The 14,514-nt window shown below is 38.9% G+C and overlaps 1 protein-coding gene across 1 annotated transcript; it reads right to left on the reverse strand.

Moving 5' to 3' along the window:
• Window positions 1-1,609: 1,609 nt before the first annotated feature.
• Window positions 1,610-13,047, reverse strand: LOC103048622 (embryonic pepsinogen-like). The gene is made up of 9 exons (XM_007431060.3): window positions 12,940-13,047; window positions 12,153-12,324; window positions 11,344-11,461; window positions 9,879-9,997; window positions 7,985-8,184; window positions 5,993-6,106; window positions 5,339-5,483; window positions 3,915-4,013; window positions 1,610-1,961 (listed from the first exon to the last, which is right to left on the reverse strand). Exons 1-9 carry the CDS (start codon window positions 12,993-12,995, stop codon window positions 1,824-1,826), a joined length of 1,161 nt encoding a protein of 386 aa, XP_007431122.1. The 5' UTR covers window positions 12,996-13,047; the 3' UTR covers window positions 1,610-1,823.
• Window positions 13,048-14,514: the final 1,467 nt, after the last annotated feature.

Genomic DNA, 14,514 nt, shown 5'->3' on the forward strand with positions numbered 1-14,514 from the left:
TTATTATTATTATTATTATTATTATTATTATTATTATTATTATTTTCTTTTTAATTCTCTCCATGAGACTAATCAGATGCCAATTATCCTATTTTCAGCTTCTGGCTCAGGATTGAAGGACTGCAATTTAGGGTGCTGAATATCCAACACCACACAAAATGTTATGCTCATTGAAAAAGGGCTTCCCAAGAAGCTCCTTTAGCAAAGCACCAAGGCCAGCTGGAGCAGAGATTCAATGGTAGAGCAGGGCCCTGGCTAAGTTGCTTTAGGGGCTGGTCCCATAAGGCACAGTAGCCGGATGGTTCAAGGAGGCCAGGTGGATTGGTGCCAGATTATAGATAGGAGGCCAGCAGGTGACCACTGTGCTGAAGGAGTAATTGGGTGATGGCTAAAGGAGTGGCAGTGAAGCCAGATCAAGGGGCTGCTGAGTCAGGCAATTCAACATGAAAGCAAAGAAGAAGCAATGAAGCCATGGGGTGGCTTAGCCCGTATTTTCCAATGCAGCAGCTTTGAAAAATACAGGCTACTTTGCTATGGGAATATCAGCCTTTCAATCATTCAGGAGACTGAGGAACAGCTATTTCCATGACAAACAAACAGGCAAGAACTAAAGGTTGGCTGTGAACTACCAAAAACAAACCAACCCCGGCTAATATTCTAGCTAACTGCAGAGGAAGAACTGCAGACCATGTTCGAAGTTCCCCGACTCTGGCTTGCCACACTTTCAGGAGAGTGATTGGCAATTCATTTTCCTATCCATAAATGGCCCTGATGAGACAGGGATGGACATCAGAGATTCTGCCAGCTGCTGCCCTGAAGTTACAAGTTACAATATGTGTGAGCAGCGACACTAGCTCGGCTGTTAAGGTGCTGTAAAGTAGACTGTGGGGGGCAGTACTTTTTAGGCCAACGTACTTTCCTCCCAACTCAAGGGTGGAAGGAAAACACATTTCTGCAGATGTGAGGAAGAACCTTAAATGTGCATTTATAAATATATAGATATATTTATCCTATTTTAAAGAACCATCCTGGTAGAGAGCACAGTGTCACTGCTTTTATCTGGCCAGGTTGCCCAATTCTGTGCAATCATTTGTTGTATCCATCTTACCTATGGTTGAAGTTTAGCTCAGGTTTTGGTGATTGCCACTGCTATTTGTACTACAGCTACTATAATAATGTATTTTATGTCATTTTATTGCATTTTTTAAAGTTTTATTAATGATTACAGGTCTATGTATTTATATTGTTGTGCTTTCTGGCCCATAGGCCATAATAAAGGTTTGATTTCAACATTTATAGATATAAATAAGCATATGCACCTTTTCTACTGGTCTGTGCCTCATGATTCTGAGTCCCACATATTTTAAATATCTGGCAATGCCATAGCAGCGTATGGGAACTTAGTAAGGAAATTTTTTATTTCAAAGACCAGTCTCTTCTATCTAACAAGGAACATATATAATCCTTTCAAAGAGTCAGTAGGGAGGTAGTTATGACCAATATGAAGATATAATCTCTATCTGGAGACTGTCTTCTGCCAGTCTAGGAATCTACTATATTTCTATTACAATTCATGCAAGCTGACATGAATATATGCAAACAACACAACTTTGGAACAAGATATTATTTATTTTTTGCATGCAGTGGTGGTCAGACATACCCAAATAATGCTATCATTTGCAAGGTATCTTGAAATATATCAGCTATTATGCTTAAAAGGACACAACTAGAGATAGCTCAGTACATTGCTGTGAAGTTAAAGCACAACTGGATGTGTTGATTAAACAGATACAGTATTCACTGTTGTAAAGAGTAGCATTTTTCTAGATTGCCTTTGCCAGCCCAACTCGATTGTTGCCTCTGTCAAAAATGCTATAGTATTCTCTTATGAACACATCTCCTAGGATCCAGAGATTCCCACCCATTGGTTGGAATCCGCTGCTGCAATAGCCTGATCCCAGCTAGAGGGAAGGAAGAAAACAGAAATTAAAAAATAAAAATAAAGAAACAGCCGTAAGATTGAGTCTGTTCATGGATTGCTCAGTGAACTAATTTTAGTCAATTTTACCAGACAACATTCAAACACAAGAAGATAAGCAAGTGTTCCCTAGAAAAAATATAAAGGAAAGAATGAACTAAATAAAATAATAAAGTAAACACTGGTGTATGGTATGTAGACAATTAACAAAATGATATCCAAAGGAATAAAAATCCAACTGTTCAAGTAAAAGAGCTCTTTAAAAGCTGCATGGAGATTCCAGACTTGCCAAATGTTTTGTGTACTTCTCCATTGAGAAAACCATTGAACTGCAATATTATCCTATCTTTGAACCATGCCAGTGGATATACAGTGGGACAGGATAGTATTAAAACTCTTTCTGCTAGTACAGGAAAAAAATTGCCAGTGAATTTATGTGGACATTGTAATACTGTTGTTTTGATATTACTTTTAATCCAGGAGGTCATTAATAACATAAGAAACATCAAGAGTATACATTTTGAGGAGAGCAACACTGCTGAAAGGTCAGTTAAAAATTTTACAGATGCATCCAAACAAATGGATAAGCTTGGTTAGTGTAACTTTGATTTGATTCTTTGCAGCTTAGCATGTTGCACAAACCAGTGTGTTCCATTTGTTTATAGTTTAAGTGTTGTGTGAACAGAAAAATGGACTAATTCACTAAGCACATATATAAATACTCTAAAGAGATTCAAGCTTGGAGGTAGGTTGTCTGTTCCACATATCCCTTCATCCATGAGATGCTATAATGGAGAAGACTCCTTGGAAGCCTATTGTTGCACAGGGTGATGGATGGTTCTATGTTATCATTTTGGTGCACTGGTTGCATAGAAAGTATGCACTGATCAGTATCCTCTGTGCATAGATAATATAGGCAGGGCCCTCAACCTATGTTACTCAGATGTGTTGGGACAATGCCTAGAATTCCCAGACAGCATAGTTAAAATTAGGGCCCATACTATTTTAGTATTCTTGGAATTACAATCTCAACACATTTGGAAAGTTGAATTGGATAAGATGTCCTAGTATATTATCAGCAAGCATCAATATTTGGTGGGTCTATTACAGAGAGGTCAGGATGCTAGGAAGGGTCTTCCAAGAGTGTTACATTTGGGCCTTTGTTTTACTGCTATTCTTGTGCTTTTCATTTTGCTGTGGGAACATAACAATGCTGGTCTAGCATAGCTGGGCACAGCAGTATCTGGAATAAGGGAATAATAACATTTCCCAGACTATAGCTTTATGTCTCATTTTTGTCCACATAAAATATATCATGACGTATCTAGATTATACATCCTTCCCTTTTCTTTAGCATAATCCTCTGACTTCAAGTGGTAAAAATTAGAACAGTGAGTGGGCATTTTTTTTCATTGCTATTGCAAAAATACAGTGTGGTCTTAAAAAGAAAATGCAGAAAGTGAGATTTTGCAATTTTCTCGCAAAGAGGAACTGAAGGGAAAACAGTAATTATTTTCTTCCACATTTTGCCTTTCCTGCAACAGCTAAACAAACATTTGGAACACCTGACATCATATGTCAACCTTTGGGTCAAAAAGTCTTGATGGTGATAAGCATGTATCTGACAGGAGAAAATTACTAAAAATCAAAAACCTTATCCAAGAATCAAGTCTGTGCTGATGTAATACTATGTGAGTGCAGGTATGGTTGCTTCTCCAAACAGCATCTCCATCCTTGAATTTGAGATGCTCTTCAAAAGAGCATCTCCAACCATTATGACCCGATCTGCATTACTAAAAATATTTCTTCCAAAAGATTGCTTCCATCTTTCCATTTTCAGCCCTTGTCTTTGGAAAAAGTTATGCACTTCTCATCTGCATAGAACCAGTTGAACCTGTAACCATGCACGGAGTACAAATCCATATCTATTACATACCTGCAGAGTATAGGCTGATGGCTTCAGTGGATAGTGGACTCCGTGGATCACAAAAACAACATCAGGCATATTGGAGAGATTGTTGCAGTTGATTGTATACTACAGGAAATAAGGAAGAGTGTTCTTGAATTATTCTGATCAGAACAGATAATAAATTAAAAAATCACAAAATGCAGCACTTTTGCTCCACGTATGAAATCTCAAGAAGGTAAAATTGCAATCTTAAGTAGTAACTCATTATCTAATTATTTTTTTAATTCAAATAACTTTCCTGGGCCACTTGAAAAAGTTTATGCTTAAGGTGAACTCTACCTTGCAAATCAAGATAGTGCCCGTTATTTTGGCAGTTAACCAAAGAGGAAGAAATTCCTTCAAGTGCCTCTCCCTCTTCTTGGAAGTAAAATTACAGTTGTAAAATAATTAACTAACTGATATTTTATGACTTCTAAATTAGGTGCCTGATGCAGCTGCCACACTTGCCCAACAATAGCAGTGGTCCTGTATCCCCTATAATGCTCAAAACTAAGCGGTACTTGGGGATATGTCTAGAACAGACTGAAAATAATAATGAAACCAGAATTTTGCTACTGCATCATCACCCATCAATTCACCAACTAATAACCAATTCATACATTCCTGTCAGGTACAGCCCAAAGAACTCCACGAGACAGTGCAATACAGTTCTGTTGTGTTTATTAGCTTCCACCTCAAGACAGAAATCTCTCCAGACTGAAGTTTCGTTCCCAAGCCAGCAAGCCACAGCACCGTGAATTCCTTAGGGTGGTGCCAGTCTCAACTTCTTAAACTTCCCACGCTCCTGCTGGGGGCTAAGGAAACACTTATCTCCCTGAGCGTGCCCTTCATAACACCATTCCATCACAATTCCATTCTCATTAGAATCTAGATTCCCTATTCTTAAGGAAATGCTGTCAACTGCTGAAATTGTGAACCAAGACATAATGGCCTGGATTAAAAAAGGTTGTCTGGGGAAAGAAAAGTGATTTCTTGCTGTGAATAACATTATTTGGAAGTGAGGTTACATGATTACATGATAAATCCAGGAACTGTTTCAAAAAATAAGCAATCTCTAGGGAGCTTTAATATTCTTTGCTGTTTGTTTATTTTTAGAGCCACAATCCATGGCCGTCTCATAGTCATACAACACAGCTCTACCCCAACAGGACCATCAAATTTACATTTGGATTTTTAAGGAAATATCCAGGCAGAAATTTGCTGAAGTGGAAATCCAGATTACAAACTAAACAGTAATACAAATCAGATATCTACCAATCCACATATTTCTAAACCTAGCCCCTAGCAGCCTGGTATTGCATGGACATCAGTGTGATCAGGATGAGTAGGAGCTTCTTTCAAATGCAGCGAATGGCAAATACAATGGCAGAGAATAAGGGGTTTAATCTTACCTGACCATACTGCCCCTGAGTAGCTCCAATGGCGTTTTGGATGTTATTTATGGCAGTTGGCGGACCAGTCAAGAGGGAGGTACCTGTATCAACAATTGCTTGACAACCATCCTGGCAGGCAATCTTCTGGCCGTTCACTAAAACACTAAGAAATAGAAATCATGAGATGGTGATGCTAGAAATAAAAAAGGCTGCCACTTATTAAGATATAATAACCATGTTCCTGAGGAAGCTATCCTGAGGGTGACTGATATGGTTCTGTACTGTATTATTAGGCAGGGTTAAACCAGGATATGTGTTTGAAATTGCAGAAAGCAGTTAAAATACATGTAGCTGGGAAGCTCATTAGGGCAGGAAGCTCTGTTCTTCCAATATGTAAAGTGCCATGTGCAATCAACAACATTTTCCTTCTTAGCAGATGCCACCTTGACTTATCTAAAGTAAACTAAAATACAGTGGCTCAGTGTGGTATTTCCCTACACCTCTTCCTTTCTCTTCACTTCTCATCGCTTCAGGTCATGACCCATAAAAGTGTTTGGTAAAACTTTCCAGTATAATGTCCAATAGTACTGTATTGAAGAACTCAGTCAACTTTTCTCAACAATATCAATAAATTATCTACAAATAACAGTACCTGTAACAATTCCTGCTTACCTGTCCATTGAAATCTGCCAGTATGCTTGTTCACTAACAGGAATCCAGTGAATTGAACCAGTATAATGAGAATGATCTATTCCGCCAAAAGTGATCATGCTCCCAGACGCTTTTCTGAAATGTGAATATATGATATGAGATTGGCAAGCCATTCATGCACATTAAAAATAAATGCTGTGTGAGCATTTATATTCCAATTTTCAGCTAAGATGGAAAAGAGGTTACTGTCTTTTTGCCTTATTCACAAGGTGCCTTAGAATTTGTTTAGGTGACTTTTTAAAAGCTTATTTTATTGTGACAAAGTGTCAGATAATGTTGATGTCATTGTTACTGTGGCTTTTGGCTACATACAGTATCTCTCACTCGGCAGCCTCCCTGGCTTCCTGATCTGGAAAAGCCCTACAAGAGGAGTTTTCTCATGATGTCTTCCATGAGAGTCTAATAGTAGAAAAAGGAAGGCAAATCAGTGGCTGTCCTCTATTCATTTCAAGTTGCAGCCTAATCCAAGAAGTCAAGGTGTAAGAGATGGGAGCCTAAAAGTCCTACCCTTTTCTCTCAGATCTGTTGCCAATAAAGCATCTACCTGGATAAGTGTGTGCGTGTGGGGGGGGAGCTTTGAGTCCATGTTGACTCCTGGCAACTGCCTGGACAAGTCTCTGCAATTTTCTTGGCAAGCTTTCGAGAGTGGTTTGCCATTGCCTCCTTCCTGGGGCTAAGAGAGAGTGACTGGCCCAAGGTCACCCAGCCAAGGTCCCCTAAAGTGGAACTAGAACTCATCGTCTCCTTGTTTCTAGCCTGATGCCTTAACCACTACACCATGAGAGTCTAACAGGAAGCCAGGGAGGTTGCAGACAGTTAAAGGGTTTGAATAGGCTCATCACACATACACACATTGACACATACACAGTAGCCACTTCAGCCAGTATTTAACTAAGATAGGTATGAGAACTCTGCAATTCTCTCATTAGAACTTCACCAATAATTCTGGAGGAGGGGAGAGAGAGGTGGTGTGTGAAAGCAATTTCCTTTCCCTGGTGTTGAATAGGAATGGCCAAATGCAGAACGTAATATGGCTCCTCATTATTAAAAAGTAACTGTGCATTTCTTTAAATTTTGAAGAACATTTGAAGAATAATTTTAATAACTTGGCTAAATATCTCACATTGAATCAATATCGGTTGATGGATGAGTCCACCTTTATCACCAAGCTTAATGGTGCTCTCTATCCCTCTGCCTTCCAAGGTCCTGCTATCCATGCACAGTTTAAATGTTCACTGAACAAACCCCTAGTACTGTAAGAGCTTCAAGCTAATATATGGTTGCCTTCACAGCTGTTGACCTCAGACAAGAAGCAAAGAACATCAAATAGTCACTGCTACCCTCCCAGGCCCTAGAATAATTTTTTTTAAAAAAAGGTTCCTCATCCTCACATGCAGCAAAAGAAAACAAAGGGAATTGCTTGCACTTTCCCACTCCACCCATCCATTAAAGACTTTTCTTCATATTGTGCATATTGTCCAGTTACATGAAAAAAAATTTTGAGTGGATGAACTGCAAAGCCATCAAGCCACCATTCTCTGTGAAGGACCAGCCAGAGCAGCTCAAGTCCAGGAGCCAGGGTGTGGCAGAAGATCTTCCCAATAAGGAAACAGCCTGTTCATAAACTCTATGGAGTTCCAGAATTTCAAAGAGTTGCAAAAGAAAACATTAATTTTAACAAAACCACAGCTGACCCAGAAATACATTGGCTCAGTTCTCTACCATTGCTGCCATTGTGGAATCAGAGAGATCCCACGCTACTTTAACCCTAATGCAGAATCATGAGAACTTGCCATGAGAAGCTTGGCCTTTGCCCAAATGCAAGCTCAGTAGAACAACAGCTGTCTTACTCAGGTGACAAGACTGGGCTGCCAAAGGAATCTATTCCCTGGTGCATTTTCCTTCAACCACTAACAACAAGTAATCTTACTGGTAGATCAAAATATTATTTACCGGCTGAGATAAACAGAAAACAAGTCTCGTTGCACTAAACCTTCATTCATCATATTATCAAAGACAGGAGTTGCTTGGTCAACGGCAATAGAAGGATAGGCTAAGCCCAGAATCCCATCAAACTCTGAGTAGGTAAAAATGTTTCCTGGCTCTTCGGTGCTTATGCCAAATGGTTGATGGGTATCAATATAGCTGGACACCTAGAAGAGAAACAAAGCATTCCTTTATTTATTAAGCTGGTGTCTATCAAAGTTCATCACCCAGCAGACTTTTATTATTGGTATCATGAATGATGGTCACCTTCATAAGCCTATGCTCATATTCTTCAGAACACAAGTAAAATAATAAATATCATAGCTTCAGGACAATAACTGAGTCAGCCAGGCCCTTTTACTAATTAATTCAAATGACTCAAGAGGGTAAATTTGCCCTAAACCAGCATAAATTCTATTTCATCACACTCTCAGGCTCTAAGGTGAAGGTGTTGCTGCTGCTCTCTGCAGGTCATCTCTGTCATTTCTCCATCCTCTGCAGAAATGAACATAAGATTTGACCTTGCTACCAGGGTATTGATGGGGGTGGGATAAAATCGAGATGGTGCCCACAACCATGAATTTGAAACCCCACCCCGTTTAAAAAACCCACCTCAGCACATTTTAAAAAGGGCAGGAGCTTTGATCACATGGTTGTGGCTGCCATCGTGATTTCTTTGGCCCCCACCCCACCCCCTATGGATGGCCCTGGGAACCAGAAAGTTGGAAGAAACTTTTGTTAGGTTTGCAGCTGGAAATGACAGTGAAATCTCAGGTTCAGCGTGTGACATATGGTTTTAGTGGACTGATATGGCTGCGGTTCTGCTGGCATGAGCCAGCATATGGAGTGAGTAAAAGGGGAAAAGCAGCTCGGTTCTGGCCTTGAAGGGCAGCTGGGCTGTCACAAGGGCTGATGACCTGACCTGGCCAGGAGATGTTGAGACAGCAGTCCCATTGGCCCAGCCTGGCATATAGGTGTTGGGGACTAGAGCCCTGGGGGGACACCCACCTCCTCAGCTGCAGGGGGACATACTGCCAGTCTAACCAAAAATTGGAGAGAGAGAGAGGAGAGAAAAAGTCTGTGCATGGAGTGAGTGGAGTGGCTGGAGAGAAAAGTTGGAGACAGAAAGTTCCTGGTCAGGAACCTGGTCGAGGAGGGAGAAGAAAGCTCCAAGGGTGGCTTTCCTGGAAGAAGGGAAGTGAAGACCCAGAGGGATGAGAGCTCCACCCAAGACCCAAGACAGGAAGAAGGGGATTGGCCCTCAGTGATGAAGTCCTGGCCTCTGGGGAAGGACTAGGCAGAAGACCCTTAGAGAGGTTCTTCCCCAGTGGAGAAGCAGTATGTGTTCAGCTGAGCAGATCCAGGAGAAAGTCAAGCCGTGCTGAACACACCACAGCAAATTTCCAGCCAGTTCCTTTCTTACTACTCTGTCTCTCTCTTGTCAAGCCCAGAAATGGGGAGGGAGTTGGAGTGAAAGTGGGAGGAAAACAAAGCAGTTGGTAGAACAGCTAGAAGGAGATATACTCTCTGGGAGGGAGACTTAGGAGGAAACCTGGTGAACACCACAATTGTGTTGTAAATGCTTGTTGTAAATAGCAAAAAAGCATAAAAGCCTCAACTGCCCTGTTTTTCTGTGTCAATTACCGCCCTTACAGAACAAAGTACACCACCAGTTGAAAAAGAACCCCATCACGCTGTGACACCACAGTATTAGAACCCCAGAGAAAGGGGATTTAATGAGGAATATCCTTTCTTAACTCCCCAAATTGCTGTGAACCACAAAGTTGTTGGAAATGCCCTTTACTAGCCATTTGCTAGCTGGAAATGCTCATCTTTTCGGTACCCGTATGCACGGCTTTACCTTCACTGTGTCATATCCTAACATGCCTTCCATCGATCCTGTTCCATACTGAATGGACATGGTCTGATCTGTGCTCACATAAGTAGAAGAAAGGCTTGGGTTAAACCGCTGATGTTTTTCTAGAAGTAAAAAACAAAATAGAATACCAGCCATTAATTAACATTAAAACAGCTTTTAATCAATGGTGGATATCAGGCTCAGTATAGTATAACATTTCTCCCTGAAGAAAAATATTGCAACAGTTTACAGTGCAGAATGTTTGAAAAATACTAGTTATTATTAGCCTATTAAAAGGAAATGGTTTAATGAAAACAGTGGATATACTTAATTTACTAGAGGAATATCACTTAATATAACAATAATTTTATTTCTGGAAAATGTGATCTGTTACTATTTGTGTCAGTCTTCAAAGAAACAAACTGATTTTAACATGGCCACCTTGAAACCTTTTGCTGAAAATTACCCTGTGCTTTTACAAACTAAGATTTACATGAGCAGTCATATAAATGTCTTCTCAGAACCAAGGCCCATAATATTCAATGGAACATATTCCTTAGGAAATTGCAGTCTGTTACCCAAATTCTATACATGCTTATTGTTGGAAGCCAAGATCCATTGCACTCAATGGGCCTTGTCCCTAAGCATTCCCACTGCCAAACCCTTCTGATTCTAATTTAAAGTTCACGTGATGTTGTCCTCTACCATTCTAAATCCTTTTGAACCTTGGAAGAATACACGATGTGGATGTGGAACATTTACAAGTTGTGAAGGCCCAGCCAATCAGTACTTGCCCTTTGTGGAGAGTAGCCTTGCACGGAGAAAGGCAAAGTAATCAGTGCTTAGTTGTTGACCAGAAATCAACTGGTTTATCTTGCCCGTTCATGCCTAAGCCTGTACCCTTCCACCAATCTTAAAAAAATAAAATAAAATAGGCATATTTCTACTCTTGGGCTCACCACAGTAGCATAATAACAGACCCTGTTTTGTTCCTTTATCGTTTGGTCTGCTTTTCAAGCCAGCATATTGCTAAAGACCAGTGAAAGTAGGAGAGGGAGCCAGGCAAGATGTCCTCTCCACTAAAACACAGGCTGCCCTGTGTATACAAGGCAGCAAAATGCTTTTCCCTCTGCAGTGACCTTTACTGCTGCAAAATGACTTTTCCTCATTTTTCAGAAAGCCAGGGCTAGCTGTGCATTCTGCTACAATTGCGTGCCTTCGGGACAGCTTAGCGAGATTTCAGGAAGCAGGGCATCTCATGCCATTGTCAGATTGGCACCCCCGTCTAGAGAAGTTCTTCATTAAATAGAGTAATGGCTTCAATCGTTTTTTTCATCTGGCAGGATTTTCTAGCTGTGATACAATGAACCTGTATTTTTTATTGTTATCACTGCTATCCAATAAAGATAATATAATTTAGTACATCTATGAATCCACTTGATCTACTTGGATGAATACAATTACTTACCACATGCTGAACTGTTGCAGAAAATAGAAGGTACCCAGAGATTTGATGATCCAGTGTCAAATACAACAGTGAATTTCTGTGGTGGTGTTCCAATGTAGATTGTTCCAAAATACTCTGTCTGTTAATTTGTAAATAACAAATATACATTGCAAGACTTAACATTATCCCTTTTTCAATGTTTTACTATTGATGCATGTGATAAACACCATAAACCTAATTGTTATGAAATAAAACAAGAGGAAAAACATCTCCCATAGAAAGGAGTAATAAAAAAAGGAATCACACAAATGGAGAAAAAAATGAATAAACAGAATGTAAACGCTGTGTGTATGTCGCCATTTTAGCTGCATAAATAAGAATTACTGAGCTGGCATTATTTCACTTGCACTTTAGACATTTATAATGATAAAAAAAATCTTTTTTGTTCAAATACAGTTTTTATCACAGGAAATTAATAAAGTATATGTGGGGAAAAGTTTTTCCAAATCAAAACATAATATCTAGACACGGGCTGAAATGAAGCCTAGAACAAGTGTATTTCTCAGTATCTCAAGGCATTATTCTTGGAAAAATATGCTTGCTTTCTCTCAGTGGGCACATGCTACAAGCTTCAAGCAAGATCTATAGAGAAGTTAGTGTATTTTAACCTCTATTAATTCTGAGTCAGAGTTAAGCATGGAACTTAAAAGTGCTTCACTTTAGCTGGGTCATGATCCAAAGGAGCACAGGGATAGCAACAGAAATATCAGAATAACTGGATTTTTTTCCTAGAAACAAATCAAAACAAGAAGAGAAAATCACCAACTTACATCTAAGAAGTTCATCAGTGGTTCATCAGCCAGCTGAGCAGGATTGAAAACAAATGAAGAATGTTTGGTATACTTAGTATTAATGTCATAATGATGATCTCGAAGAAGGCTTCCCAGCAAATTTTTCTTCCTGAGAATATCTCTAAGTTTCTCTCCTTTCCTCAGGGGAACCCTGGTATACAAGAATTAATTGATTAGATTCTGTGTTGTTCCTCTCTGATACATGTATTGCTTTATGTTAGAATGTTTCACCTTGTCATCTATCCTACCTATAAATTAAATGAAAACATTTATGGATTTAAATAAAATATCATGGGCACTTAACTTGATTGATGCTCCTTCATCACCAAAAATATTAATAGAGCCCACAATCATGAACATAATAAACCATACATCCCAAGGGTTTGCACAGTTGTAATGGATGATAGGACTGGATAAAGAAAGTACTGCAAGTTAATTTATTCCACCTCTAAACTTTAAAAGCATTAGTTGACATTTTTAACTAGTTTCTAGATATGTAATATCTGACTCAGGTAATATTTAAGATGACTTTTACATCTTAGTGAAACCAATGCTTAAAAGAGTATAGCAATGCCTCTAATAGTGGCTCGATCTGTTCCCTCTTTATGTGATATCAAATAAAAATGTAATTTTAAATCTGAATACACTATCCATAGTTTCATTTCCTTGTATTGCCATAGTAGAAAGGTCAAGAATAAATCATATAAACAAGCAAACAATTGCAACTGTCAGTGATGAAAATATTAGTAATAAAACGAGGACTCACTGAACAAGACATTCAGAAAGAGCCACAAGAGCGAAGAGAATTGCTAAGCACTTCATGTTGCTCCTTCCACTGAGGATGCTCCAGTTGTGCTGGGGCCTGTTCTACATCATGTTGCTATTTTATAGCTACTGGAGAAGTACCTACCTTCACTGGAATAACAGGTTATCATAATTCAACAAAGAAAGTCTAATCTCTAGTAACCATTTCATTTTGCTCTCTGTAAATATATTCAAATCTTATCAAGGTCTCCGATGCATATCTATTGCTGTAGTGATTACATTGCTATGCATTCTGTTTCATAGTAGATTGTGATCTTATAGGTAGGACTAAGCAGCTGGCTGCTTATCACAATATAGAAAACTATTCTTTTCAAATAACATTACTGGAATCCTCAACAAATTGTAGATGCCATGCTGTTTACGACTGGGGTACAATTCTGTGCCTTAGAAGCTACATCTTTATCATTTTCTTTTGGAATTATGTTTGTTCTCTTTACTCTAGTACTACTTTCCTTGATTAGCCATGATTCTCATAAAACCATATTAAAAGAGGAATAAACATTAATCAAAAGATTGTAAATGCCAGCCAAAATGTTCTCACTCTTGAATTGTCAAACATATCATGAAGGATTTGTGCACAGTGAAATAACAGGTCATTGTGAACATAAACCACAATTTATGAAGAATATATACATAATCTGTGTATATCAAGAAAAAAATGTGCATTTCTGGTCCACATACATTCTTTCCAACAGACTACAGGAAGTGTGTATACCTTGACAGCATTTGTGCATTCGTTGATTTACTGTGTAATCTCCAGCAGGTCTTTATTATTATGTAAATGCAGACTTACTTTGCTTAGAACAGACATATTGAAATTAATGGGGTTTAAATTAAATGAATTAATTCAATGAAGTCTCATTTATTTCAGTGGATCTTCCATGTGGTGAGATTTCTTTCCATTGCTATGTTATTGTTTACACAAAAAAATCTTATATAAGTAGCCCAATCTTAAGTAAATTTGCTCAACTGAACTCTTGCTCACTTCAACTTGACTGAACTCTCTGTTCACTTCAACTTGACTGAACTCTGTTCACAGAGCATTAGACTGCAGTCTTGCATTTTCATAAATGGCAAAGACTATGAAGTAAGTAAATGTACCAGGGGTGGGGGTGAAATGGGTGGTGGTGGTGGTGGTGGTGATGGAGATTGCAAGTTCCACATGACCTTGTGTATTTTTCCAGGTCGTATGGTTTCAAACCAAATGTTCCACTTTTATCTGCAGTCCTTGGCACATATCTTTTGAGTGTAACTGCTGAGGTAATATTAAGATATTGATATTTAGCCCTAAATATTGATATTTAATACTAATATTAGTTTTATATTAGGGGATACCCAAACCTCTTAATAGGCCCTGCTACATGTGATATTGTATTGGTGATTTATATCTGAATGCATCGTAAACAGCTTTTGCATGGCATCCTGTTCTTTTTGCATCAGTGACGATTAAAATGTAAGTAATAGAACCTTCAGATTTGCATAGTAGTCTCTCTCATTAGAGAGTCTTCTAGTCTCT

The sequence above is a fragment of the Python bivittatus genome, unplaced genomic scaffold (genome assembly GCF_059951505.1).
Source record: "Python bivittatus isolate LINGU-HERP-01145 unplaced genomic scaffold, Pbiv_v1 ctg000700_np1212, whole genome shotgun sequence".
Classification (NCBI taxonomy): domain Eukaryota; kingdom Metazoa; phylum Chordata; class Lepidosauria; order Squamata; family Pythonidae; genus Python; species Python bivittatus.

What these genes read in the sequence shown, in the direction of transcription:
- LOC103048622 (XM_007431060.3), bottom strand. Translation starts at nt 12,995, where the DNA reads ATGAAGTGCTTAGCAATTCTCTTCGCTCTTGTGGCTCTTTCTGAATGT. An exon ending in CTGCAACAGTTCAGCATGTG is followed by an intron (nt 9,998 to 11,343) that starts GTAAGTAATTGT and finishes TTTTACTTCTAG; the next exon opens with AAAAACATCAGCGGTTTAAC. An exon ending in TTTTCTGTTTATCTCAGCCG is followed by an intron (nt 6,107 to 7,984) that starts GTAAATAATATT and finishes TTCACATTTCAG; the next exon opens with AAAAGCGTCTGGGAGCATGA.